Source organism: Lynx rufus, unplaced genomic scaffold, assembly GCF_022079265.1.
Source record: "Lynx rufus isolate CCGP_SWC_20201006 ecotype Redwood Valley unplaced genomic scaffold, mLynRuf1.p SCAF_11, whole genome shotgun sequence".
Taxonomy (NCBI): domain Eukaryota; kingdom Metazoa; phylum Chordata; class Mammalia; order Carnivora; family Felidae; genus Lynx; species Lynx rufus.
In genome coordinates, this window is record NW_025814825.1 from 37,097,894 (window position 1) to 37,124,842 (window position 26,949).

At 46.7% G+C, this 26,949-nt stretch overlaps 1 protein-coding gene across 1 annotated transcript in view; it reads right to left on the reverse strand.

Moving 5' to 3' along the window:
• The window catches only part of PIK3AP1 (phosphoinositide-3-kinase adaptor protein 1), a 121,093-nt gene that overhangs the window by 5,836 nt on the left and 88,308 nt on the right, over positions 1-26,949 (reverse strand). The window contains exons 10-16 of the mRNA XM_047073224.1: positions 24,983-25,180; positions 22,611-22,676; positions 20,367-20,572; positions 16,622-16,694; positions 8,945-9,100; positions 6,888-6,958; positions 4,879-4,997 (exon numbers count right to left, since the gene is read on the reverse strand). Of these exons, the coding sequence (XP_046929180.1) occupies positions 4,879-4,997; positions 6,888-6,958; positions 8,945-9,100; positions 16,622-16,694; positions 20,367-20,572; positions 22,611-22,676; positions 24,983-25,180 (889 nt within the window). The remainder of the gene's footprint in view (positions 1-4,878; positions 4,998-6,887; positions 6,959-8,944; positions 9,101-16,621; positions 16,695-20,366; positions 20,573-22,610; positions 22,677-24,982; positions 25,181-26,949) is intronic.

Here is a 26,949-nt window from a genome sequence, read left to right on the forward strand (position 1 = left end):
CATCCACCACAAAGACAGTCATGATTCCCTCTTGGACCCTCTTCCTCTCTCTGCTGCCCCATTCTGCATTTGGGGTGGGTCTGCAAGCAAACAATTTCTGTAGTTCATTCTGATGAATAATCCCAACCAAGGATTGGAAGTCCCATCTCAGGGATTTGTGATTATAGACATATCAGAATCATGAAAATAAAGAGTATTAAATCAGATTCAAGGTGTGGTCTGTGGGGAGACAGCCTCTCCAGGAATCTGAGAAGCTGGAGTTGGGAGACATGAGTGCCCAGAGATACCTAAGAACTGGCTGCTTTCTCCTCCCTGCTGAAGGTAAGGTCTTGCTGCTGATGAGTTTTGTTCAAGAAACCAGCAACCTTGGGGCGCCTGGGTGGCTCAGTCGGTAAAGCATCGGACTTCAGCTCAGGTCATGATCTCATGGTTCATGAGTTCTAGCCCCACATTGGGCTCTGTGCTGACAGCTCAGAGCCTGGAGCCTGCTTCAGATTCTGTCTCCCTCTCTCTCTGCCCCTCCCCAACTCGTGCTCTGACTCTCTCTTTCTCTCTGTCAAAAATAAATAAAAACATTTAAAAAAAAAGAAACCAGTAACCTTGATATTGATTAATGTTCTTTTAAAGTAGGACTATGGAGCCCCTGTGTGGCTCAGTTGTTTAAACATACAACTCTTGATTTCTTTTTTTTTTTTTTAATTTTTTTTTCAACGTTTTTATTTATTTTTGGGACAGAGAGAGACAGAGCATGAATTGGGGAGGGGCAGAGAGAGAGGGAGACACAGAATCAGAAACAGGCTCCAGGCTCTGAGCCATCTGCCCAGAGCCTGACGCGGGGCTCGAACTCACGGACCGCGAGATCGTGACCTGGCTGAAGTCGGACGCTTAACCGACTGCGCCACCCAGGCGCCCCTACAACTCTTGATTTCAACTCAGGTCATGATCTCACGGTTATGAGATTGAGCCCTGCGTTGGCTCTGCTGACAATGTGGAGCCTGCTTGGGATTCTCTCTCTCCCTCTCTCTCTCTGCCCCTCCCTCACTCGCACATGCTCTCTCTCTCTCTCTCTCAAAAATAAAAAATAAATACTAAAATAAGTAGATTTGTTATTATACTTTTGTATGATCACAACATTGTTGAAAATATTTTTAAACTTCCCTATTAGTAAATAGCCTCAGTCCCAAGTACCCTTACTCCCTGACCACTCCAGCCCCTCCCAGGGACTTCACAGACCTCTTTACAAGTCTGCATGTACAGGATCAACTTCTGGCACCGCAAGAGGCCTCTAGAAGTATGTTCTGATTACACAGGACCTTGGCTATGCCTTAAAGGGGAGTGCACATATTGCTAGTGATTGACAAATCATTTGTAAATGGCAAAATATGTTTAAAAACAAAGCAGCAAAGGCTCAGTAAGATTTGGGGTGTGTTTTTTTGTTGTTGTTGTTTTTTGTTTTGTTTTGTTGTTATCAATTGGCAGGACCTTACTTGTGAGGAACGTGACATTGTCAGCTGCCCACTCTATAAGGACTAATGCCCTGCAAGGAAAATGCCATACAAAGATATAATGCATCTTCTCCTGTTCTTGTCGTCATTTCCTTTCCCTGACTTTGAAATACATTGGGAACTTAAAGGTGGGAGAGTGAAACTTCTTTCCACTAATCTATGAGCTACCTGCACTGTGGAAGATGACTGATGGCTAACTGTTTAAGAGATGGGGAGTCTAACACAAGCAGTACCAATCTCTCCATCCATCCATTAACTCACTTACGTGATAAATATTTATTAAGTTCTTACTCTGTTACGGCTATTATACTAAGCACTGGAGACAGTAGAAAAAAACTTTTTAATCAAAAATGGTCTCTATTCTTTTGGGGCTTAAATTCCACTTGAGGAAACAGATATGTAAAGAGGGGCCATGACATGGAATGAATTATAATAGACATATTTGGGGAGCCACAAGAAGTTTCATCATAGGAACATAGGAACATCAGGGAAGGCTTCATAGAAGAGGTGATGATGACTAGACCGAATCCTAAAGGATGTGTAGGAAATTTCTAAGAAGAGATTGGAAGGGAGGAGGGAGACAGGCATTCCAGGCAACAGGAGCAGATTGAGCAAAGACACAGTTCCAAATGGCACAGCCCACTGGGAATCCTTAAGGGGTGGTGCATCAGTGAATACAGGAGAGGGTGGGACTTGAGGCTAGACGGGGCCACAGCGTGCTAAAAAAACACAGCATTCAGTGGGAAGGCTTTTACACCAGGAAGTGACATCATCAGCAATTTCTGATCTAAAGTGCAATGTGGCGGCAGCGTGGAGGAGGGAGGTGAGTGTGGGTCTACAAGGATGAATGTAGGCCCTGGCAGACGGAGAGGGGGTGGATCCGAGAGCTGAAAGGGCAGCAGAATGGACAGAGTCTGGAGACACACTCTGTGGGAGCTGTCAGGGGGGGAGGGTTGGAGGATGATGCCTGGGTTTGGTGCTCTGGGAAGTGAGAGAACGGTGCCCTTATCTCAGGCTGGGAACTCACCAGAGGAAGGCAGTTTGGGACAGAGAATGGCAGATGGGATGAATTCAGTTCTGCACAGGCTGTTTGAGACATCCGTGGGGCATCTGGGTCGAGGGCCCCCAGCAGAGATTAGGAAACAGAAGGCCCAGGTGCAAGTGGAGACTCGGGAGTCCTCACTGCCAGCTCAAGCTCTGAGGACGGGCATGTGGAGTGAGTAGAGGAAGGGACCAGGACTGGGAGGGGGTGACAGGCATTGTAGCCCTAGTGCTGTTTGGGAGGGGGGCTCAGGAGACATGGGCAAAGAACAGTTGCTGATTCCCAGATCTGGAAGTGGAGAGGAGACCCTCAAGGTTGGCCTCCCCTCCTGTCCGTCAGTGGGTGGAGCACGGAAGCCATTCAAGAGACAGACAGGCCTGCTTTATTATTTGCTCAAACATCTCCTCGTTTTATTATGCAAATTGCATACATACTTACAAAACAATCACATATTTGCAAATCTTTCTTCACACCAAAAAGGCACCCAAATGCCATGCTCTATCAATTACAGATTTCCTTGCAAATACCATTTCTTTAGTAAAAAGTGTTTTCCTCCTGTTTGCTCCCATTTTTATCACAACACGCTTCCAGACTCCCCCCAGAATTCATTTGCCATCTCTGTTGACACATTTAAATGCAGCCCAATTTCTATCCTTTAATTTCTGGAACCCATTTCCCTGGCTGTTCTCTTTTTCTCTCCCATTAACAAAATCCCACAGAGTCTTGCAGCTATAGTTTTCAAGCTTGACAACCCTTTCATCTTGATGCAATTAGTTAACTGCCCCCAAACTCCTCAATCTTCAGGATTAGCAGGCCTTAGGTCTTGGATCTCCTCCTACTGATACCTCGACTTTCTTGCACAGGTGTCACAAAATGACTAAGACACTGGACGCCTCGAGTCAGGCACAACCAGGGTTGCCACACAGGGTAAGTCTCAATCCAGTCCAGGCCCCAGTGCTTGGAATAATGGGATAATCCTAAATATCTAACTCTTAGAGTTGTGGATGGAGTTAAGTGAGATCCTGCATTCACTGTGTTTAACATACTATCCAGTATATAGTAAGCGCTCAGTACAGTTTAGCATTTATTACCATAATCATTCTCCGTAAACACCCCTCCCCAGTCACCAACTATATGATTTTGAAGCAACAGAACATTATGCCAATTCAGGCAACTGGACTCGATTATCGCTACAGGTCCCCCCAGGATTGGTATCCTACTATGTGACCTCTGGTCTATACCAAGGAAACATGCCAGTGAATGTTTGCGATCACAGGAGATCTGTGTAACAAGTGTCAGTATGTGAATGTTACTGGGAGCACACGCAAGAGTGGTAAGCAGCGAAGGGAGAAATGGAAAGATGCCTAGCTCAGAGACAGCTTCTCTTTCCAGAAAATCAGAAGAAAGGGCTCCTTGTTGCACTTTCTCAACAAATTGCACTGATGAGATTCATTTGAGTTAAAAGTTTCAATATGAAACAACAAAAAAAACCAACCCTGGTTGAAAAAAAAGCTTCTACCTTTTAATCATTTTCCCCCCACATTATACTTTAGACATCAAAGAATTAAACGCCTAAAACAGGCCTAGGCTTTCATTCCCCAGGCCCCTTTCTGCATGAGCAGACAAGTGAGCTTTGACTACTTTTTCTGTCCATGAGACCTTGAAAAAGTTCCTACCAGAGGCCTGAGTACCATTATAAACAAAGACAGACATCAGAGCCCAGCAAACACTCTAAACTCCTTTGCCTGATGCCCATCTCCAAATCTCCATCTGCTCAGTCTTGTCCCGAACAAGAAAAATCACTCATTCTGTCGAGCTCTTACTATGGACCAAAACTCCACTCTTACAACTCTGTGAGGACATTCTACTCTTATCCCCATTTTACAGATGAAGAAATGGAGTTACGTGAAAGTGAAATAATTCATCCAAGTTCACTGCTCCCAGAGAGTGTGGCGCTAGAGCCATGTCTCCCACCTTTATTTTCATCCCCCAGTCTTTCTTATCTCCTGGCCCCCAAAAGGCACTGTCCCCACAAAACAGCCAAGGGAATTACTATTAGGGAGCTGAATTCTAACCAAACATGACAATTACTAAAAAAGTTGATGTTTACCAATGTACTTCATTGATGAAATACTGCAATTGCTACTTAAAGTATTTGCCCTCGAATAGAGCATCAGTTAGCAAAGAGTCCACATTAAAACACATCAAAACTAGGCATTTCAGTTAGCTCTGCACGCATTCTTAGGTCATCTTAGGTGCCCCCAAATCCTACTGTCCTCCCACGGGAACTCAGAGAAGGAGAGACACATTTCTTGTCAGCATCAACCTTACCTCTGTGAGGCAGCTCTTGGAGGTACCCTGGGGGGCCTCTCAAGGGGCACAGTGGGTGTTCCGTCCACTTGTGGGGGGCATGGGCTGCGGCTTCTGGTAACCTCGGGGACTTCATTATCCTACAGGAAAAAAGATGATAAAGGAAGGTAAACGTTTCTTTAAGCAACCACCATAGTTGGACACGATGAGCCCAAAGTCTCCCAGGCTTTGCTGAAGGTTATTCACAAACGGAATGAAGCCAGTGAGGTGCCTGCATGGCTCAGGGTAGGACTCCTGATTCCAGCTCAGTCATGGCCTCGCGACTGGGAGACCGAGCTCCATGTCGGGCTCTGCTCACCATGTGGAGCCTGCTTGGGATTCTCATTCTTCTCTCTCTGCCCCTCCCCACACCAAAATAAATAAACTTAAAAAAAAAGAAAAAGAATGGAACCAACAACACCAGGGCAGCTTTCTATCGATTCCTAGAGTCACTGAGGAGACAACGGGGCCCAAATTCTCATTAATGGTCCTTGTTACTCAGAGCGTCCTCTGTGGACCATCAAATTAGCATCGCCTGAGAGCTTGTGAGACCTGCTGGATCTCAAGCTCCTCCTCAGACCCACTTGATCAGAACCTGCATGTTAACAAGATCCTAGGTAATTATTAATATTTTTTTTAAGTAGGCTTTACGCGCAGCATAGAGCCCAACATGGGGTTTGAGCTTAGGACCATGAGATCAAGATCTGAGCTGAAACCAAGAGTCAGACACTTAACTGACTGAGCCACCCAGGTGCCTGGGATCTTAAGGTTCTTATGCATCTTAAAGTTTGAGAAGCATGCTCTAACCAGGTAGAGCCGGAGACATTTTGTTTTTAAACCAAAGTCCCTTTTCGGGAGAGCAGAGCCTTGAGTGGCCCTCAGTCATGGGGTAATGAATATAAGCTGTGCACTGGAGGGCTGGCCCACCTCAAGGGCCCTATCTCAGGGTCTCCCAGGTTGGCAGTGACCCAAGTGACACCTCCTGCTCATCCCAGCCACTGGATTGGGGTAGACACCCTGACCAAAATTGGGCTTCAGTCTAAGGCAGCAGCTCATCCCCTCCTGAGAGGCCTTTTGGCTCTCAAGGGACTATTCGCCACTATACATGCACAGGAGCAGAACAGGTCAGGGTACAGTGAGACAAGAAAGCAGGTCCACACAGGGGAAAAGAGACGAGAGCATATGGCCCTGGGGAAACATGGAGCACTGGCCTTGGCTCCGGCATTTCTCACTGCTCCTGATCCTGGCCCCAAGATGGGATTTCTACCCCTGGATTCCCTGGTATTCATCCAGCTCCTTCTCACACATGCCCTTTATGGCTTAACTAGTCAGAGCGAATTTCTATTTCTCTCTCCCTCCCTTTCTCCCTCCTTCCCTCCCTTCCTTCTTTCCTTCCTTCCTTCCTCTTTTTATTGAGGAGAAATTCATATAAAATAAAGTTAGCCATTTTAAAGTGAACGATTTGGGGCGCCTGGGTGATTCAGTCAGTTAAGCGTCTGACTTGGTTTCGGCTCAGGTCATGATCTCACGGTTTCGTGGGTTCAAGTCCCATGTCAGGCTCTGTGCTGAGGGTGTGGAGCCTGCTTGGGATTCTCTCTCTTCTTCCTCTCTCTCTGCTCCTCCCATGCTCACGCTGTCTCTGTCTCTCTCCGAAGAAGTAAATAAACTTAAAAAAAATTTTTTTAAGTGAACAATTCAGTGGCATTTAGCTCATGCACACTGTTGCACAACTACCGCCTCCAGCTAGTCCCAAAACATTTCCATCACCCCAAAAGGAAACACCATACTCCCCATTTGCCTCTCCTCCCAGCCCCTGGTATCCACCAATCTGTGTTCTGTCTCTCTGATTCTACCTATTCCGGAGAGTTCACATAAATGGAATCCTGTAATATGTGACCTGTGTGTCCGGCTTCTTTCACTTGGATTTCTATTTCCTGCAATGAAATGACCCGTAGGACAAGCCATATGGGAGTGGAGTCCCCAGCTCTCACCTCATTGTCCCCCTCCATCCCGCTGCTCACACTGAGGAGGCTCCGAGTGCTGGATCGGTTACTCGCGCTGCCTGAAGGGTGCGAACAAAATTAGCTGGGCTGTGGATTCTCTCAGGCTAAAATAAAATGCAGAACTCTGGCACATACCTTAATTTTAATGGTAGAAGCAATACATAAGCTGTGAATATGGGATCTTGAAAATGCTACCATCTTACACCATTTTATTAGAGTTTAGTTTTTTTCTTTCAGCATAAAATGAAATGGTTCACCTTTTTATTACCTATTTATTTATTTATTATTTATTTATTTTCCTGTATAGCTACCATTTACTGAGAGCTTATCACACGTTACATGCTTTAAAAACACAATTACAAAGGGGCGCCTGGGTGGCTCAGTCAGCTAAGTGTCCAACTTTGACTCGGGTCATGATCTCGCATCCGTGTGTTCAAGCCCCGTATCGGGCTTATGCTTTCCATTCTGTTTTCCGTTTTCACCTCAAGGTAAAACACACAGGTAAAATCACTGAAATTAATCTGAACCCGAAATAAACGCTTTGCATTTGTCTTGCTACATTTCCCCTCCTCTCCACACCGGAATGCACTGCCCTCACCCTGAAACGATCTATACCACTTCTCTCCTCCGCGACACATCTGAGAGACTGCCACCTGCCTCATGTTTCCTCAGCCACCTGTGATCACTGGGAAAATCTCTCCCATTTTTGAACTTGTCAGAATTCTCTAAAATGCCTCAAGAGGGTTTTGAATACACATTACCACCCCCATTATTTAAGAGAAGTTTTCTCCTCTGCCCTGTCTAGACTCTCCCTGTGGTCGGTCGTGAGACAGGCTTTGGGTCTGTTTCAACACGTAGCGGTGGCAGGAATGTTGAACCGAGAGAAGAGCAGGGCCTACTCCCACCTTTCCTTCACTGGCCAGGTGACCTTGCATAAAACCCTTTCCTTCTCTGGATCATAAGTACCCCATCTATAAAGTCAAAAGGGAGACTAGTGCAGGGTTGTTGACCTAAGTCCATGGACGGGAAAAATTGTATGTCTATGTATGTACACATACACGTGCATTTTTCTGGGAAGCACATCCAGAGCACACATCAGATTCTCAAACGGGTTTGTGATGCAGAAAAGATTAACTCCTGGGTTTAGATGACCTTCCTGGGGGCTCTCTGCCTGACATTTAAGGAGACACGAGTCCTAAAATTCAGCCAAGTCTCCTACTCTTTCATGGCTCTCCTAGCTGTTTTGATAACACTGAAATGTATGAAAGAAAAGAAACTCCATCTATTCTGCTTGTGAAGCCGGTGTATCCGAAGTCAGCTAACACCGCCCTGGATACGGAAACAAAGCCCCCCACCTCCTGCGTGTACCTCAGCGGGTCCTGTCTGTTGCAATCAGACTCTATCAAGCTCTCAAGCCAAAATGTCTTCCACATTTCCTAACTAGATCCTCAACTCATCTATAAAGTTGGAATTCTCAAATTTGAGTCCATCGTTTTCTAATGTTTCTGACTTCGTGTTCTTTCCTTCCCCTTACCACGGTTGAGGAAGCAGAAAGAATAGTCTGGGCCCTGGATCCAGACTGCCTGAGCTCAAATCCTGACACCACGACTTATTAGCTATCTTACCTAGGGCAAGGCACTAAGACTCCAGTTTCCTTCTCAGTAAATACAGGTCGTAGTGCCTATCCCATAGAGTTACTGTGAGAATTAAATCTGAGAATCTATAGAAGAGGCTTAGCATACAGTAAACGATCAATAAATGTTAACTAGTGTTATTACTAGGTTTTTCTATTTGTAAAAGGAACAGTGTAATAAGGTAGTATGCAATCTGGCTTCAGGGGATATTAAAGGATCTTTGGCCCTCTAAGAAAAGGCAAACTTCACAGGCTAAATGTTCCCCATGTCTTACACCTCCAGACCCAAATCAGGCTCCAGCTGGGATCTGCTGGGCTCACAACAGAGACTGTTCTCAAAGCTCCAAGGGCCCAGCTGGAGTGCAGATGTGAAGACACCGCCCCCCCCACACACCCCCTACCCCTTGCTCACTTGCGGTGCTGGAGGTACTGTCTGTTTTCCAGTCTCCTCGCCGTAGCTCTGTCCTTGGGGGGAAGACGCTTTTCCTAGGGCCACTCTCATAGACTCCAAACTCCACTTTCCCTGGCAGGTGCTGTGAGTGCCGAATTGGGACCGTGATCTCCAAGTCTAGAATCAGAAGAAAGAGGGAAAATCTTCAAGGCACCAGACTACAGCCCACCAAACTGCTCAGGCTGCTCCCGCTCCACCTGCAACCCTGGCCTGAACCTGGCAGGGAGTGGAGGGAAGGGGAGGGGAAGAGAGATGGGTAGGAGCAGGGAGGGGGCTCTGCTCAACTCAGCACTGAAACTCCACAGACTCCTGTGTAGCCATCGGTGGGTGACAGATGAGAGGGACAGAGGCACAAATGCTCCACGTCAGGCAGACAGCCTGAGATCAGGGAAAGGTCTGGGGCTCTGCCACTCCCCTGCTCTGCGACTTGAGTCAGCCAGTCAACCTCTCTGCATTACTTCCCTTTCACACGGCAGACTCGCGAGTGCTGTTGATCCTAATAACCGGTTATCCTGTGCACCAAGTGGGGTTCCACAAGCTTCCCAACACCCATGGAATAAATACTATTATCTTCATTCCCAACAGAAACTATTACAGAGAAGTGAAGTAGCATGCCCCCGGCACACAGCTGGCAAGTGAGACAGCTGGGATTTGAACCCAGGCTCCAGAGTCCAGGCTCTTAACCACTACTCATATTGCCCCTGAATCCCTCAACAAATGATGGATGCTGGGTGCATGGTCTGTAACTGACAGAAGCGACCCAGACTGGTAATGAAAGGAGGTCCATCAGCCCCATGAAAGATTTTGTGACTTGCAAGGCTGATCAGTGTTTTTGGACACCACAGACTTAAGAAATGATGCCTTTGCCCTGTGCAGCATTAAACTGGTCTCTTTCCTGACTTAGCCCTGCCCAGTAGTTGGGTCTTTAGTCCTCCCTAGATTTCCATCCCCGGGGTTCCTGAGCAGAAAACAACCCCTGCTGACAAGTAGAACAAAATATCTGTGGGTGTCCATACCCACTTTCTCCCAAGGGAAGTGCAAACACCAGGTGAGCTCCTGACACAGGGCTCCCTTGATGCCTGGAACATTGCCAAGCCCAGGGGCAGGGCCTCTGGAAGAGGTGGAAGTTCCGTGTACTGTTGGGCCACGTGCTCTCATCTTAACAGCACCACTTCCTCCTCTGACTCTCCTCTTCTATGGGGTGGGTGTGGCGAGAAGTTCAGGGAGTCCAGGACCAGAGGTGACTGCTTGCCAAAGCCAGAGTCCGCTGAGAAGGGCGAATGGGTAAACCACAACAGGAGGAAAGAAGTTCAAGGGCAGGGTAGAACGAGTGTATGGTAAGCACACAGAAGATGTTAAAGTTGGACTGGGTGGCTCAGTTGGCTAAGCATCTGACTCTTGGTTTCAGCTCAGGTCATGGTCTCACGGTTCATGGATTCGAGCCCTGCATCAGGCTCTGTTCTGACAGCATGGAGCCTGCTTGGGATTTTCTCTCCCTCTCCCTCTGCCCCTCGCTGGCTTGCTCACTTTCTCTCTCTCTCAAAATAAATAAGCTTAAAAAAAAAAAAAAAAAGGTTGGACTGTGGTTTACTAGATGCCACAAGTGCCTCACACTAGAGACTGGCTCCAAGGGCAGTGTTTGGTCCTAGTATTAAACCACCTTTCTGGGTCCCTGTGTAGCACAGAACTTTCTCACACCCTGGGCTCTCCTAGTGACAACTGAGCAGTGCAAGCAGCTACCCGAGCCCGCAACTACTTGGGCAGAGACCAGCCGTACCTGCATGTGGGCGTGGGCCCACAGTTGGTCTCAGAGCCCAAACAGGTGTAATGTTTTTGTTTTCCCCCTCAGCTTTGACCTAGTTTTTTTTTTTTTTAAACAACACTCTTTTAAAGGGAGGTTCCTGTCTGCTTAACTCACTTCAGTGAGTCAATTTTCTACCCTCAACTGGTTCTATAAGGAAGGAAAATAAAATACACAGGAAAAAAAAATTGGGAGTCAAAAGTTCAAAAAATTAAGTAGAGTGAGTCTACAAAATCCTGATATTCTTGGAAGAAAGGAACAATGCTGGGAATACTAATCATCATTAGATCGCGCAGTACTTTTCCCAAAGCATGTCCACATGGGTCATTATACCTCCTTTGAACTTCCTTCCTTCTCCATGAAGTTGATTAGTCAGGTAAAACCATGGATGAGGAAACTGAGGCATAGAGTGGTTAAAGTCTTGGATCACAAAGTGATTCAGTGACGAAGCGGGGATTGGGACCCAGGTTTCCTGGCACCCTGCCTGCTCCTCTCTGTCCTGCCCCAGACTAGCCCCAGACACACCCAGAACACAAATATTGACTGCCTTCTGTTAGGGTGTTCTACAAGTCACGGGCTACACCAGCTCCTCTGACTTCCTACACTATCAATGTTCTGAACCACCCCAGCAAGAACAAAACAACTCCCTGAAGCTGAAGAAAGACCAGTGAGTTATTATGAACAGAATCTTACTTTTTAAATTTTTTTTTTCAGCGTTTATTTTTATTTTTGGGACAGAGAGAGACAGAGCATGAACGGAGGAGGGGCAGAGAGAGAGGGAGACACAGAATCGGAAACAGGCTCCAGGCTCTGAGCCATCAGCCCAGAGCCTGACGCGGGGCTCGAACTCACGGACCGCGAGATCGTGACCTAGCTGAAGTTGGACGCTTAACCGACTGCGCCACCCAGGCGCCCCAGAATCTTACTTTTTAATTACCCTTGGTGTTGTAACCCAAATTAAAGCAAAATAATCATCATTTCTCTTTTCTAAGGCAAGTGAGATTTCTAAATAAATAGAGTCAGCCCTTATGTTTAGAATGGGCTTCATTCCTAGAAAAGGTCCTTTAAACAGAGATGCCATTTGTCAACCCTAATTTTCCTACAGATTGATGTTACTCTGTATCAATGGGTTCCAAATGCTTTTTCTTTTTCTTTTCTTTTCTTTTCTTTTCCTTTTTTTGGAAGCAGAGTTCTTTCCTCTGTTGAAAACAGAAGCTCAATGTGGAAAACAGATTTTTTTTTAAAGGAGCTGCGATGGTCAAAGAGTAGGTTGCCCTAAACACTGTCCCAATCTGAATCTACCTCCCCTGCTTTCCCCTACCCACCCTCCCCAAGTGCCAAACCTCTACTCCCACAAGCACACATACAGCAGCACTGAGGCTACTCAGTGTGAAATGGGTAATTACAGGTTAGTACGTCATTAAATATACAATCGAGTTTTATGGAGTTAAATAATATGCTATATTTAGTCAACCATAAAGTTGCCCACTCTTCGGAAGATGCTCTGATGCCCTTGGGCCTCACTTTGTAGCACAGGGCCCCACTCCTAGACTACCTGAGGCTTTCTCTGGTAACTGGTTTACAAGCACCCCTCCCCCAACAGGCCTCACCCAGACATGGGAGCTGGGGAAGAAATGGTCAGCTCTCTGGCCCCTCAGGAGGGATCACTCTTCCATAGTGTTCTCTACTGACCTCCAGAGTCTCCAGGGACATAAAGTTCCATCTCTACAGTGGTGACTGTACTTTGCTGGCCACTTTTCCTTCCCTCTCTCACTTCCCCACTCCCACTGTGTCCCTGGGATCATGTCCCACATCAGCTACTTGCTCTCAAATCTTTGTTGGGAAAGAAAAAAATTCTAGAAATGGATTGTGGTAATGGTTGCATGATATTGTGGATGTATTTAATGCCACTCAGTTGTACATTCAGGTCCAATGATAAATTTTATGTCATGTGTATTTTACCACAATAAAAAACAAAAATGGGTGTGTCTGGGTGGCTCAGTCAGTTAAGCATCTGACTCTTGATTTTGGATCAGGTCATGATCTTAGAGCTCATAAGTTCAAGCCCCGCATCAGGCTCTGTGCTGACAGGGCAGAACCTGCTTGGGATTCTCTGGCTCCCTCTCTCTCTGCCCCTCCCCAACTCGTGCTCGCTCTCTCTCTCTCTCTCTCTCTCAAAAAATAAACAAATAAACATTAGGAAAAATGTCCTGGGGCTGATGAGTAGAACTTTCTCTCTATGGTGGTCCCCAGGCATTCTTGTTTCATGTCAGATTATATATATTTTAATCTTTTGATAGTTATGACATTAAAGCTCCTAATGTAAAAAGTAAAAACACTGGGGTGCCTGGGTGGCTCAGTCAGTTAAGTGGCTGACTCTTCATTTCAGTTCACGATATGATCTTGTGGTTCATGAGTTTGAGCCCTGCAGTGCAGAGCCTGCTTGGGATTCTCTCTCTCTCCCTCTCTCTGCTCCTCCCCACTCATTCTCTCTCTCTCTCTCTGTCTCTCTCTCTCAAAATTAAAAAAAAAAAAAAAAGGAAAAGTACTTAACATTCCCCCCCATAAAATTCCTAGTCAGAGGGCCTGCTTCTTGAAGAGTAGAGGGTAAGGGTAGGGAGGGCATTTAACCATGCTCCTTTGAAAAAATGTAGAATTGACCACGCCAGTGCAGAGCATAAACACTGGTGGGTATCACTTGTCCAGAGTCTGATTAGCTTTGGGTGAACTTTGGAAAATATTTCTAAACCCAGGATTTCAGCTCTGGATCCTGGATGGCAAGTCCCAGCCCAGCACATGCACCCTGGGTGGTCCTACCCGAGAGGTCACCAGCTGCTGTATGGGTGGTTTTTAAAGTGCTTCCATGTGCCAGGCACTGTGCTAGGTCCTAGCCAGAACTTAACTGGTTCAATCCTCACAGCAACCCTAATAGGGTAGGCACTTTTATTTGTGTCACTTTGCAGATGAGGACTGAGGCTCAGTTGGGTGACTTATCTTGTCCGTGGTTCCCAGCTAGTTAGGGGTGAGCAGTGGCTAGGAACTTGACCCCAACCCTGACGGCCTCAGGGCCAATGCCTGTACCCCTTTACTCCTCAACATGTGTATGTCTTGCTTCAATATCTCCATTGATTGGATGGTAAAGTTGTCATGACACCCAGTGGGTTCAATTATGGAGCCCAGCTGCCCAGCACTCATGACTCCAACACAGCGACACCCTGGCCTTCAAACACCTCATGTACCACCAAATCACAACTTTTTTGAGGCTGCCTATGTGTAAAAGCGTGAAATGTTTCATTTAATCAAGGCTTCTATCTTTGGGTTCATGTGCTCTAGTTTTAAAAAGCACCTCATCCCTTTTACCACCTAGAACCTATTGTCTGACCCTAAGATGACCATGCAGATCTTGAACCAGATTTTTTGCCTTCTCTCCTTTCCCCTCCCTTCAGCCAGGAGGGCAGACAAGTGTGAGCTTAGGTAGTGAAAGCATACATTTAAAATCTAGTCACCCAAGCAGATACCTGCCCTTCTGCCATGGTTATCACCTCTTTATGCCTCTTTTCCCAAACAGTCAAAATCATTAATATTCACTAAGCTAGTACCATATGCAAAACACTGTGCTAGAGATTGTAGGGCAGTCTCTAGCTGGGAAAATCAGACCTACACAAATAAAAGACTAATTCATAAGCTACTAGATGGTGAAGATCAGGCCTTATGGGTCTCTGTATCTGGCAAAGAGCCTGGTACTCAATTAAGTTTTCATAGAGTGAATGAATAATGTTACCAAAAATTTTCCTGAAATCGACCATTCCAACGGAGATTTCTTGAGCCCAATCAATGTACTGTCTTACATGCGGGGGATTCAGCAGAGCACAAAACATACAAACTTTTGCCCCCATGGAGCTTGCAATAGGAGGCAGTGGGAGGATGGGTCAGAAAATATGGAACAGAAACATAAGATAATTCCAGTGTGTGTGATGTGAAAAGAAGGTAAGCAAAGCTACTCTGGAGAGAACGCAGAGAAGGCCTCTCTGAGGAGGAGAATTTACAGCCAAACTCTGAAGGATGAAAGGACAAGTCAGTAAAGATGTGTGAAAAGTGGAGGGGGGACAAGTGCCAAGGCCCTGGGGAGGGCTGCTCTTGATTTGTTAGAGCAACAAAAGCGAGTCCTTTGGTACTAGAGCTCGGGGTTGAGGGGGAAAGTAAAGGTGAGCTCAGAGGTCAGAGGTGAGACCATGTAGGGACTCTCAGAACACAGGGAGGAGTGTGATTTTACTCTGGGTAGGACAAGAGCCCCTGAGGGTTTTGAGCAAGTGACTGACACCATCTGATTTCTTATTTTTAAAAGGTGATTGGCTGCACTTTGGAGGATTAACTGTAGAGAAGTAAGACTGGACACAGGGAGACAATGGAAGTGGCTCTTGCATTCATCCAGGAAAAGATGATGTTGGCTCGCCTGCAGCTGTGGCATGGGAGATGGTCAGAAATGATCAGATCTAAAAGATGCATTTTGGAGGCAGAACCTCGGGGAATTGCTGATGGTTTGAATAAAGGAATGAAGTCATAGCAATCAGAGGCAGCAAAAGAGAAGTGCCAGATGAACGGGAGGGATAGTGGTTCTATAAATGCTCAAATGAGGAAGGGGTACAATGGTCTTGAGTGGTCCAAGAAGGCCTCACTGAGCAGGGGCTGATGGGCTGGGTCTTGCAGTCCTGTAGTTTTCATGCAGGTGAGAAAGAACAGGCATGAGCAAGGGGCCTATGGCAGGAAGATGTCCTTTTTAAAGACTGGGGTGTTACCAGCTTGACCAAGGTCATGAGAAGTCAGGCTCTTGGTGGCAGCTGGAGACAGACTATGGACGTCATGCACAAGCTTAGTCCTTTATTTAATGGGGCTCTACTCAAGATTGCAGAGCCTCTGAAAGCCTTTTATTGTCAGCTCCACTTAACAAACCCTGGCCAAAATAAATCACAGAGACCCACCATGCCAGAGGCTTTCGGTGGGAATATGCAACGTAGGCAAATGCCTATCAACGCTCAAGGGTAGTGGTGCCGAGAAGCCTGGTCCTCAGTGTAAACACTGCAATGCATGGCCTTGCTATTGGACTGCCACTACACATGGCAGGAGCCCTGCTATACCTGGAGTCCTGGCTTCTGAATCATTGTATGGTATAGACACCAATGACACAGTTCCCTGCTTCAGTGAAAAACAGATACTATGTGAATGAGATTTTCTCCTTTCTCTGCTCAAAAAACATGTCTTCCTGGGGCACCTGGGTGGCTCAGTCATTTGAGCATCCAACTCTTGATTTCTGCTCAGATCATGATCCCAGGGTCGTGGGATCAAGCCCCGTGTCAGGCTCAGCATGGAATGTGGAGCCTACTTAGGATTCTGTCTCTGTCTCTTTCTCTCTCTCTCTCTCTCTCTCTCTCTCTGCCTCTCTTCCCCCCCTTTCTCCCTCTCTATCTTGAAAACTAACAAACAAAAGCAAAAACAAAAACAAAACAAAAAACATGTCTTCCTAAATGCTAAGGGGAGAGTCAGATGCTTGGGGAGAAAGTTTGATCATCCTCTTTGAGTGAGAGGATGAAGGGATGCCGAGGTCAGTCCGTTCATTCATTTGCTAACAAGTCTTCTGTGCCAGGTACTAGGTATGCAGAATAAACAAGACAAAGTCATTGTCCCCAAGAACCTCACAGATCTGGGGGACCCAGATCTGTAAACAGGGTGACAGGCACTGGGCAAGCTCTCTGCCCACTCAGGCCACAGCAGAAAGGAGGGTCAGGAACAACAGATCACAGCAGTATCCCACAGTGCGGCACCCCCAAGGAGCTACATACCTGCCTGCTTTCCTGATTTTTGCTTCTCTCTCTGTCTTCGGGTGATGCTATCTCTTAGCCGTTTAAGATTTTCCTGGAAAAGATTTAGTTCATTTTAAAAGTAGATACCGGAAATATACCCTCTGGACATTAGAGTTTCTTTCTGATTTTATGCTGTTTGCACGATGTATCACATTGCAAAAACATGCAAATGAGGTTGAATCCATTTGCAATCAGCCCCCAGAGAAGTTCAAGTACTCTTAGAAGTTGTGCCTGAGAAGAAGACATCTTTCCCACAACAAAGCGTCTCCCCTCCCCTCTGTTCCTAGCTCCTTCCCAGCCTTAGAACTCACTGCCCTCCTCCTTATGCGTTCCTTTAGCCAAGCCAGTCTCTTACATGCTAACAAACACTCCGTGCACACTGCCTCTGACATTGTTTTCATACCATTCCTCTGACCGTGAGGGACAAGGATTCCTCTCCATGAATCTGTTCTAGGTCTGGGTCAAGGTTCACCTTCTCTGTTAAATCTCCCCCCAGTGCTCCAGTCCTTAGTGACCACAGGTGCCATTTGGCACTGAGCTATGCTGCCTTGCCCAGCGCATTTGTGTGTGCGTGTGGGTTTGAATATGTGTGTATGTTGTCTCTTCAGAGGTACTGTGCCCTCTCAAAGGGAAAGACACCAGGTTTACACCTTTCTGAAACTGTGAAGTCTGGTCTATTGCAGTCATTCAACAAATGTTGAATAGACACATGAGAGACAAAGTTTGTTGCTATTTAATTTATTTTTAAAATTGTTTAAAGTTTATTTTTATTTATTCTTGAAAGAGAGATAGAGAGCAAGTAGGGGAGGGGCAGAGGGAGAGGGAGACAGAATCCCAAGCAGACTCTGTGCTGTCAGCCGTGAGATCATGACCTGAGATCATGAACTGTGAGACCATGACCTGAGCCAAAACCAAGAGTCAGATGCTTAACCAACTGAGCCACCCAGGCGCCCCTGTTGCTATTTTAGTCAATAACAACTACCTCAAAAGTGTGTGAACATTCTAGAGAAAGTGCTCCAGGGACTAACATCCAGACATCTGGAAGGGTCCCATGAAGGAGCTACGGGAGGCCGGACTGGGAGGGGTGTTTGGGTTGTGACTATAGGTGAGACTGAGCTGGGTCCAGGAAGCACCAGGGGAACACTGGAAGGTATGGACTGGCTACAGCTTTAAGGTCTGACAGAGTGCGGGCAGAAGGAGTTGGCAGAAAAGAGACCCACCTGGAAACTAATGCTAGGTTAGATGAAGGTGACAGAAGCTGGCATGGGGGGAATGGAAAGAAAGGAGCAGATGCAAGAGGAAGAATGTCACAGAGCAAGACCAGGCATGACATGCAGCTCACTGGGTACAGAGAGTGAGGAAGAAGAGCCTAAGAGATGTCTGTCTAGCCTCACTGTCTGGAAGATAACAGTGCAGTGAACAGAAGCAGGGAGCCAGGGAAAGGAAGCAGCCTCAAGGTACGGTTTGTTGCCGGACACGAGGCAAGTCTTGGGCACCTCAGAGGGACACACCCAGCTGGTGGCTGGAAAGGTGGAATGAGAAAGGAGACACGGACTCAAGAGTCACCTGCACAGAGAAAAACATAACGGGAGCCTGGACAGTGCCCACTCATGGGAGGAGAAGTGAAGGAGGGAGACACAGAGGTGGACAGTGGCATGGAGGAAAAGGAAGATGGGGCAGCCCCAGGAATGGTCTTCATGCCCACCGGTCGCTGGACAGGGGATGCTCTAGAAGTACCAAGAGGCTCTCAGAGCACAGAGTAGTGTCAGCTCCCATGGATCCCATGGATTCTCTGCCATGTCAAATATGAACCCCAGTTGTCTGCCACACCCAAGAGTTCCGGGTGAGCTTATGCGACCAGGAGAAGCCTCTTGGATACAGACAGAGACAGACAGCTAACATTTGTTATACATTTATTGGGTGCCAGGCATGCCAAGTCCTTTACATGGTTTACATTGTCCAGTGTTCTCCCTTCACATGTGAGATGGGAAACGGACACACAGAGAGGCCAAGGTCATCCAGCCCCAAGCGACAGAATGAGGATGTGACTCAGACTGCCTGGCCCTAGGGTCCTGGCTGCTCTTAATACTGTGCTATGTGGACACGTGACCTGGCTGGGAGAAAGAAAACCATTGTTTGCCCAGGGCCAGGCTGTCCCAGCAGGACTGCAGCCCTCTGGGGCTCCTGAATGTGGAGGACCCCGGGTTCCCATACTCAGAACGAAAGAGTGCCTTCCCAGCCATCAGATCCCCAGAAGGAGGGAGGCAGTCCACCAGAGTGGATGACCCTGTTTTAGGGAGCACTAACAAGGCAGAAAGTATAGTTAAGGGAGCACAGGCTCTGGTGCGAGAAAGGGCTCATTTGAATCTGACTCTGCCTCTCCGCCCCTCTGAGCCTCAGTGTTCTGTAAAATGGGAACGGCGATACTTCTCTCGCATGCATGCTGTGAGTGCAGAAGAGGTCAGGTCCATCCAACACACTGCTGCACAGCTGGACAATTACTGCCTGATGGCTCATTTCCCCACTTGTGGCCACCGACTCCCCCTCTAAGAAGACACGACTCCCATCTCAGTGTTAGGTGGTGCTGCTCCCCACCCCACCCCCTCGCCCCCAACAGCAGGTGTGTCAGGTCCTCTGAGGACAGACGTTAGAACACACACCTTCTGGGGAGTACTGTGGGGAGGTGAAGAGAAAAAGCAACAACTCTGTTCCTACGTTTCCCTCCACTTACTAGGTGAGTGATCTGGACATGTCTCCTAACACCCTAGGCTCAACATCCTCTTTTTTTTTAATTTATTTTTTTAAATTTTATTTATTTATTTATTTATTTTTTTTTTTTTTTGAGAGAGAGAGTGTGAGTGGGGCAGGGGCAGAGAGAAGGGGACAGAGGATCCGAAGCAGGCTCCATGCTTACAGCAGAGAGCCTGATGTGGGGCTGTGAGATCATGACTGGACTCGAAGGCAAACATTTAACTGACTGGGCCACCAAGGCACCCCATCAACATCATCTTTTTAATATGAAGGAGTTGGACCAGGGATATGCTTCCTAAGGTCAAGTTTGAGTTCTCCGCATCGCTCTAAATTACATACGAAGTACATGTATGGAGTTATAGATTTTTATATATAAATAGCAAGAGTCTCCTCTGACAGCCCAGTCCTCCGATCACCGTCTCTGAGTGGCCACCCTTCGGATGGCCATGGGGTGGCCTTTCCACACCTTTGCCTCTGCATTGGTACACATGCGTATAGAAATACAGTTTGCATGTGAGTGTGCTTTAGCTTGCATGGTTTCATGTCTGAGACTTGTTTTGTTCTCTTAATCATATTTCTTGGAAACTGTCCAAGTTCTCTGAGTTCAAAAGTGTGATTGTTCTGTGGGAGTTTTGGCACTAGGGGTAGAAAGAGGGACTCAGAAAAGAAAAAAGCTGGAAAGCAAAAGTATAGGGCCATATGCAGAGGGAAGTGGCAGCTGAAGAATCAGGGTTTACAGTCATGTCTTTGTTCCTGATCTCTAGCCTCATGACAACCAGCAAAGCCATCCAGCTCTTGGCCAAGGAGCCGTGTGGTTACAGACTACAGGTGACAGATATACATACACATCGATCCACAATGACACTCAAAAACCCAGTATCAGGCCTGGCTCCAGGTGCTCAGTTATAGGCCCTGCCCTTCACTTTGTCCAATGGAGAAACAGACATGAAACAGACCATACAGAGCTGATTACCTGCTGGAAGCGGAAGGACTCGGACCGCTTCTTCTGGTTGAGCTGCCACTCTTTGAAGTGGAGCACAGCCTCATCCACATTGACGATGCCCAGCTTCACCTGCTCCTGGAGGGTAATCAGCTGCCGCTGGCCTGGTGTTTTCATCCCAGCAAAAGGGTCATATATACTTGACTGGGGCCTGTCCCTCCACGGTCTGACGAGAGGCTCTGGAAAGGATGGCAAAACTCAGTGTGATAGCTCCCCAACTGGGGAGGGCAGGCAGAGGAGGGGGGTTAATGTGGCTGGTCATGGGCTCAAGAAGACATGTCTCAAAAGAAAAATTACATGTGGAACTAAGAAGGGAGACATATGACATGGAATCAGAGAGAGGGAAGCAGCTAATAATTCCAAAGCCTGTTACACTAAAGTAGACAAGGCCACAACATCTTAGGAAAGCATTTTATGGATAGCATCCACTGGAATCAACAGAATCCCTCAAGCCTGAATTACTGAGAAGCCATTGACAAGCATTTCTCAACTTAAGACACCATTGATGTCTTAGACTGGATAGTTCATCTTCGTTGGGGATGGGGGGTTGCCTCATACACTGTAGGATGTTTAGCCTCATCCTTGACCACTATCCACTAGATGCCAATAGCATCCCCTACCTCAGCTGGACAACCAAAAACATCCCAGATATTGCCAAGTATCCTCTGGGAGGACTGGAGAAATCACCTCCAGTCAAGAACCACTATATTAGACTAAAATCCCCTCCCAGAAAAGAATATACAGAAAATTCTAGGCAGGCTGCTTCTCCCAACACACTCCATCCCTCCCTATCCTCCCTGCCTCTGAGCACCATGGGCACAATGGCTGTGGACCCAGGTCATGAAATGCCCAAGAATACTGGAATGCCAATGGAACCACGATCTAGCTCCAATGTCACCAGGTATACATTAAGGACTGGGTCCCAACTAGCTCTCGTTGGGTTGTTCCTGTGCCAACTTCTCCTCCACATTATGATTTTGTGGTTCTCTGCTCTGGAGATTCTAAGGAAATAAGAAGGCAACCCCTCTCTTTCTCCAGGCTGTGACTCCACTAAGTTCTGTGGAGAACAAGCTACTTGAAGAGGTGATGCAGTCACTGGGGGCTTGTGAGGACTTGAAATTTTACTGCTCATTTCATGGAGATCTATCTTAGATTCTAAATTTCTCCAACAGGACCCCATTTGAGCACCGTGACTTAGAGAGAAAGCAAGATGGACAAAGAGAGATGACTTCAAAGTTTATGTCATTCTTAACACCCATTCACTCATCTGTCTACACACACCCAAAATGCTTTCTTCCAGATTTGTCTTCTTCAAGGCTCTCTTTAATTCTGTTGGAAGAGGGATTTTGGGGGGAAAGCAAAACGCATAAGCCATCAAAGCCTCTCTCCTACTACCTAAATCCTTGGAATGCCTTCAAATGCTTAAATGGTGTCATGTCTCCTTTTCTTTTCAATTTTTTTAAAAAGTTTATTTATTTATTTTGAGAGAGAGAGAGACAGAGACAGAGAGAGAAATCAGGGGAGGGGCAGTGAGAGAGTGAGAATCCCAAGCAGGCTCCACACTGTTAGAGCAGAGCCTGATGCAGGGCTCAAACCCACGAACCCTGAGATCATGACGTGAGCTGAGATCAAGAGTCAGAAGCTTAACTGACTGAGCCAGCCAGGTGCCCCTCACATCTCCTTTTCAAAAGAATCATCAGTGGGTAATACTGAATGCCTCTCTTTAGCAGAAGGAAGTTAATCAAGAAAAAAAGAGTACTGATCTCCTCAAACTTCCTCAAAAGGAAGAAAAATGTTACCCAATGGCAAGCAAAACATCTCTTAAATGAAAGTATAGTTTTCTAATACAGATAGAGTAAGTAAATAACATGATCAGCCTGTGTCATTAGGTAAAGCCTGGGTGCCAGGCCACCCACTTTCATCCTGTTGGCATCAAACTCGGTATTTACACTGTACTTTTGTGTGCTGTCGCAGACACTTCCCCGTGTGTTCATGTCCTCGGTATGATCAATTTGTACACTCTTCTCGGGTACCCCAATTTCTCTCTTCTCCTCTCCCACTCCCATTGGTACAGCACCACCTAAGGTATCCCCTAGACTTCTCTCTGTCTCAATGCTAAGGAGCTGTTACACCTGAAATTCAATGAAACATGCATGAACACATCTACCTCCCGGAAGTCCGGGTCATACAAAAGGAAGCTGTGGACGTGTGGCTTACCTTTCCTGATGCTCTCTGAGGAAATGTAGAAATTCCCAGGCCGCTCTTGACTTTTTTCTGCAAAAACTATGAGATAAAGAATATTCTAGGTAAAGTCAAATCAGATCTCTTTCTAAGGGGCTTTACAATATTTTATTTATTTACCAGGAAAATTACCAAAATCTTGTACAAAAATATAAGGGATGGATCGCACCTTGGACCACTGTCTGCAGTTCTGTAAATCAAAACTCCAGGAGGCAAATAAGGAGCTAAAGCTAGAGGGATTATGAAATGAAGACAGCCCAAACAGACAAGGTCTCAAAAGCAGAAAGACAAAGCCAATCAGAGGACACGGTCAGCACTTACAAGATCATTAAAGAAAAGGGTAATGTGAAGAAGGATGTGAGCTGGATCCCAGAATACCTGAAGCTAGCCGTGGAACACCTTGAAACTTGAGAGTAAAAAGAAGTGCCACTTAGCATGCCAACAAGTGCCATAAGACAGAACTCAGAGTGGAACAGATACAATGTGTGCACAGCTCCAAAGGGACTTAGATGAAGTCACTCATAAGCAACAGACCCCCACCAATAGTGCATCCATGTATACATGTATTATTATGATACCCATTTTACAGATGAGGAAACTAAAGCTAAAGAGAGTGAAATGACTGACCTAATGTCCTAGGCTGTACGGTTGGAAAATGCAAGAGCTGGGACATGAACCCAGGTATTCTGGCCTCCAAACCACAGTCCTTTTTGTCATCTCCTGCCTCTCCCTTTCTTTTGCTTCCCCAGTTTCCTAGCAAGTCCTTCAGTGATCTTTAGGAATCACTTGTGCCCCTGTCCTAGCTCCCCAAAATGAGCCATGCCACTGACACTCTCTCCTCCCCTCCTGCCATTTAGGAATTATCAGTATTTGCATGCTTCTTCATTTGGGTTCCCTTAGAAGCAGACCTGGAGACAAGGATCCAGATGCAAGGAGTCAATGTGGGGGGTGAAGGAGGTTAGACAAGGAAGTGGATAAAGCAGAACATGGTGGGTGTCCAGTAAGTTACCAGGGTGGGCAAGCTGGAGAGCTCTGGAGAGCTCTGGTGCAATGTAGAACACGCACCTCAGAGTTCTCCCAGCAGAAGGGCAAGTACGCTGGGGTACTCACTCAGCCATCAACCCATCTGTCACTGGATGAGGGCTCAGGAGTGTTCACCCCCTAGCTCTTCCAATCTGAGTTGCAAAATGGCAGGGGAGACTCTGGCTGCCAGAGAAAGTGGTGAGACTAAGAGACACAGGTCCTGCCAGGCAGGGTCCAGCCAGTGGGCACAGAAATGTAAAGAGCTAGGGGGATGTGGCCAGGGCGCCAATAGTGTCTGTGACACAGGCCGAAGGACATGTTACCCAGGGGAATGGCAAAGCACGTAGAGCACTTGGCCAAACATGATGTCCCTCAACTGCATTTCTACCCGGCTTAGGGTTGCCAGGCTTAACAAATCAAAACCAAAAAGAGAGTGCAATTTTGGGACTTACACTAAGAAATTGTTTGCTTTCTGTCTAAAGTTCATGCTTAACTGGGCATCCTATACCTGGGCTCTGGTTGAGGGCTACCTTCTCCAATTTGTGATCTCCTTTTGCCACACGTTTTACATTCTTATACTATTAAAAATGGAATGGATGTCAGGCACACAGATCTGGCAATTCTTAGCTCTTAGAGTATTTGTAATCATATCAATACAATGGGGTCCTGAGAGAGGGTGAAACTGATAATGCATCAGCATCTAACTGATGTCCTAGGGATCACTATGAAGATAGTGGTCACCAGTTTGTATTAGTGTAGGCAGGTAGATAGCCTGGCCTAGTGGCTGAAAGCCAGGATTGTGGAGTTGGATTCCTTGAGTTCAAATCCTGGCTCTGCTATGTGGTAATAGAGTGACCTCTGTAAGTCTCCTTTTCCTCATCTGTACAATGGGGATGATAACAGCCCTTACCTAACAGATTACTGTAAAGATTAAATGACACGTTCCATATGGAGTACTGTTGGTAGATTTCAATAAATGTTAGCTATTAAATAATAACAATAACAATAATAATAATAATAATAATAATAGTTTCAGGAGATAAAAATATACCAGGGTTCTGGCCATTTGGAGAGGGAAATCTTGTTTACCTCCGTCTTCGTACTGCATATGAATGCTTCCAGGAATGCCAGAACTGAATCTGATCTTTGTCCATGGTCCAGCTCCAAAATATGCCCTGAGCTCTAACCCCATCTCCTGGCACTGGTTAGATACCACTCAAAAGCAGACAGTCTCTGAGCAATGGTTTAGAAGTTAGGAGGAACCAGGGAATTCCTGCTGAGAAGCCCTGAAGACCCTGCTGAGCACCATTCCCTGCCATACTTGCCTTTAGAAATGTACGGTTCATTGTCAGGCAGGTAGTGAGTGCCAGGAGCACTGGCCTCCGGCCTGGGCACCGGGACGGGGGGCCTGTTGGCCAGGTCCACGGAAAAGGCCTCATCGTTATCCACTGTGTGATAAACATCTTCTGCCTGACCACCGGGGTGCAGGTCCCTCTCCGGACTGCCCATCCCCATGCTGTTACCTAGAAACACAGAGAAAGTGTCTGAAAGCAGTGGCCAAATGAACTGGATGACCGATGGTCATAAGAGCAGAGAGAGGGACCATGGCTTATTTGTACAGTACTGCCCTTTGGCAAAGATCTTTCCTCTACAGTATCTCTTTTATGATCTGCTAAGGGATCACTGCAGGCAAAGCAACTGAGAAACACTGATGTCACCTTCATTTGCCACCCATCATGGTAGCAAAAGGGAGTGAGGACTAGGCTCTATCAGCTTAATTTTATTGCTAGGATTCAGTTATTCATCCCATTAGAACTAGGGAAAAAGGAACATAGCCCCCAAAGCCAAAGGACCCTTGGAACCACCCCCTGGTGTTGGGGAAGCAGTGTGAGGGTGGCCAGGAGTCCTCACCACCAATGGCCCCAGCATCCTCATCCCCAGCATCCAAGTGACTACAGCAAATCCTTCCCGTGGACTTCCTCTGTGCCACGGACTGTTCCAAGAATATTACCCACGTTATCTCCTTTGATTATGTAACGACACTGTGCAATAACTACAATCATTATTCTCATCTTGCAAATGAAGAAACTGGGTCCTTGGGCATTTAAATAACTTGCCCAAAGTTACTTAGAACCAGACTGGCATCCAGGAAAGCTGGCTCCAGAACTTTTGCTCTTAACCTCCATGCTCTACTGCTTTTTTACAACCTTTGCCCCCACTCTGCTCTCCATCGACCAGAAAGATAGAGGACAGAAGCTTGCCTCTCCCCCTCTGTCCCTGGAGACCCAGAGCCACCATGTTTTCACTTCCCCCTTCCTGGTGACAGGGTGCAATGTTCTTTGCTGGAACCCAAGTACAGCGTCCCCTTGGCTTCAAGAATCTCAGCAGACCTTTGTATGCGATCTGCCCCTCATATACGTGAGCTGTGGTGACCTCAGCCATGTTATACAACCTCTCTGAGCTTGATTTCCTTCTGAGACCTGCTCACAGGAGTACTGTGAGGAAAAGCACCCAGCTCAGTGCCTACACATAGTAGGTGTTCTTTCACTTCCTTCTTTTCCCTAGCACCATTCAGTCAACAAATCTTTATTAAAGTCCTGTCTGAGATACAGGAATGACTAAAGCTTAGGCCTTCTTCCTGCAGAATTTCCAGTCCAGTGACTGAATGGAAAATTTTTAGTTGCATCTTTTCTGAGCTGCAGGGAGACTACTCTTGGCTTCCCTGTGTCCTGGATCCAGAGGACTAACTGATCAGAGAGTCCCAGCTCATGCAGGGGCTCAGAGTCCCAAGGCTCTGCCCTTGAGAAACTTCCCAGTTAGTGGAGAAGCTCCCATCTGTTCATCTTTAAACACAAGGGCATGACGAAATTCTGGAGAGGCTCGTATGATGTTAACAAAATGAGGTGTCCTGAGAGAGCTGCTGGCTACCCTACCAGTGACAGTGATTCCCACAGTGCCTGCCCCCGTGTGAGTACACACACAAGCACGCAATCCTGCTTTTATAGTGTGAAAGCAGCTGGAGACAATACTAAATGAATGGGTGCAAAGTGTTCGGATAAAACTTTATTTACAAAAACAGGCAGCTAGACAGGCTATGGTTTATCTACCACTACACAGAACTTTCCTTTCTTCTTCACTGTCAAAACTACTTCTCCCATCCTGAATCCCATCCTCTTAGCATTCTGCTTCCTATGCCTACTTCATCAGCAGACCTCCCCGCCCATTAATTATAAATGATTGGACAGAGTGAAGGAATTAACCACATAATTTAACACCCTCCATCTCTGACCTT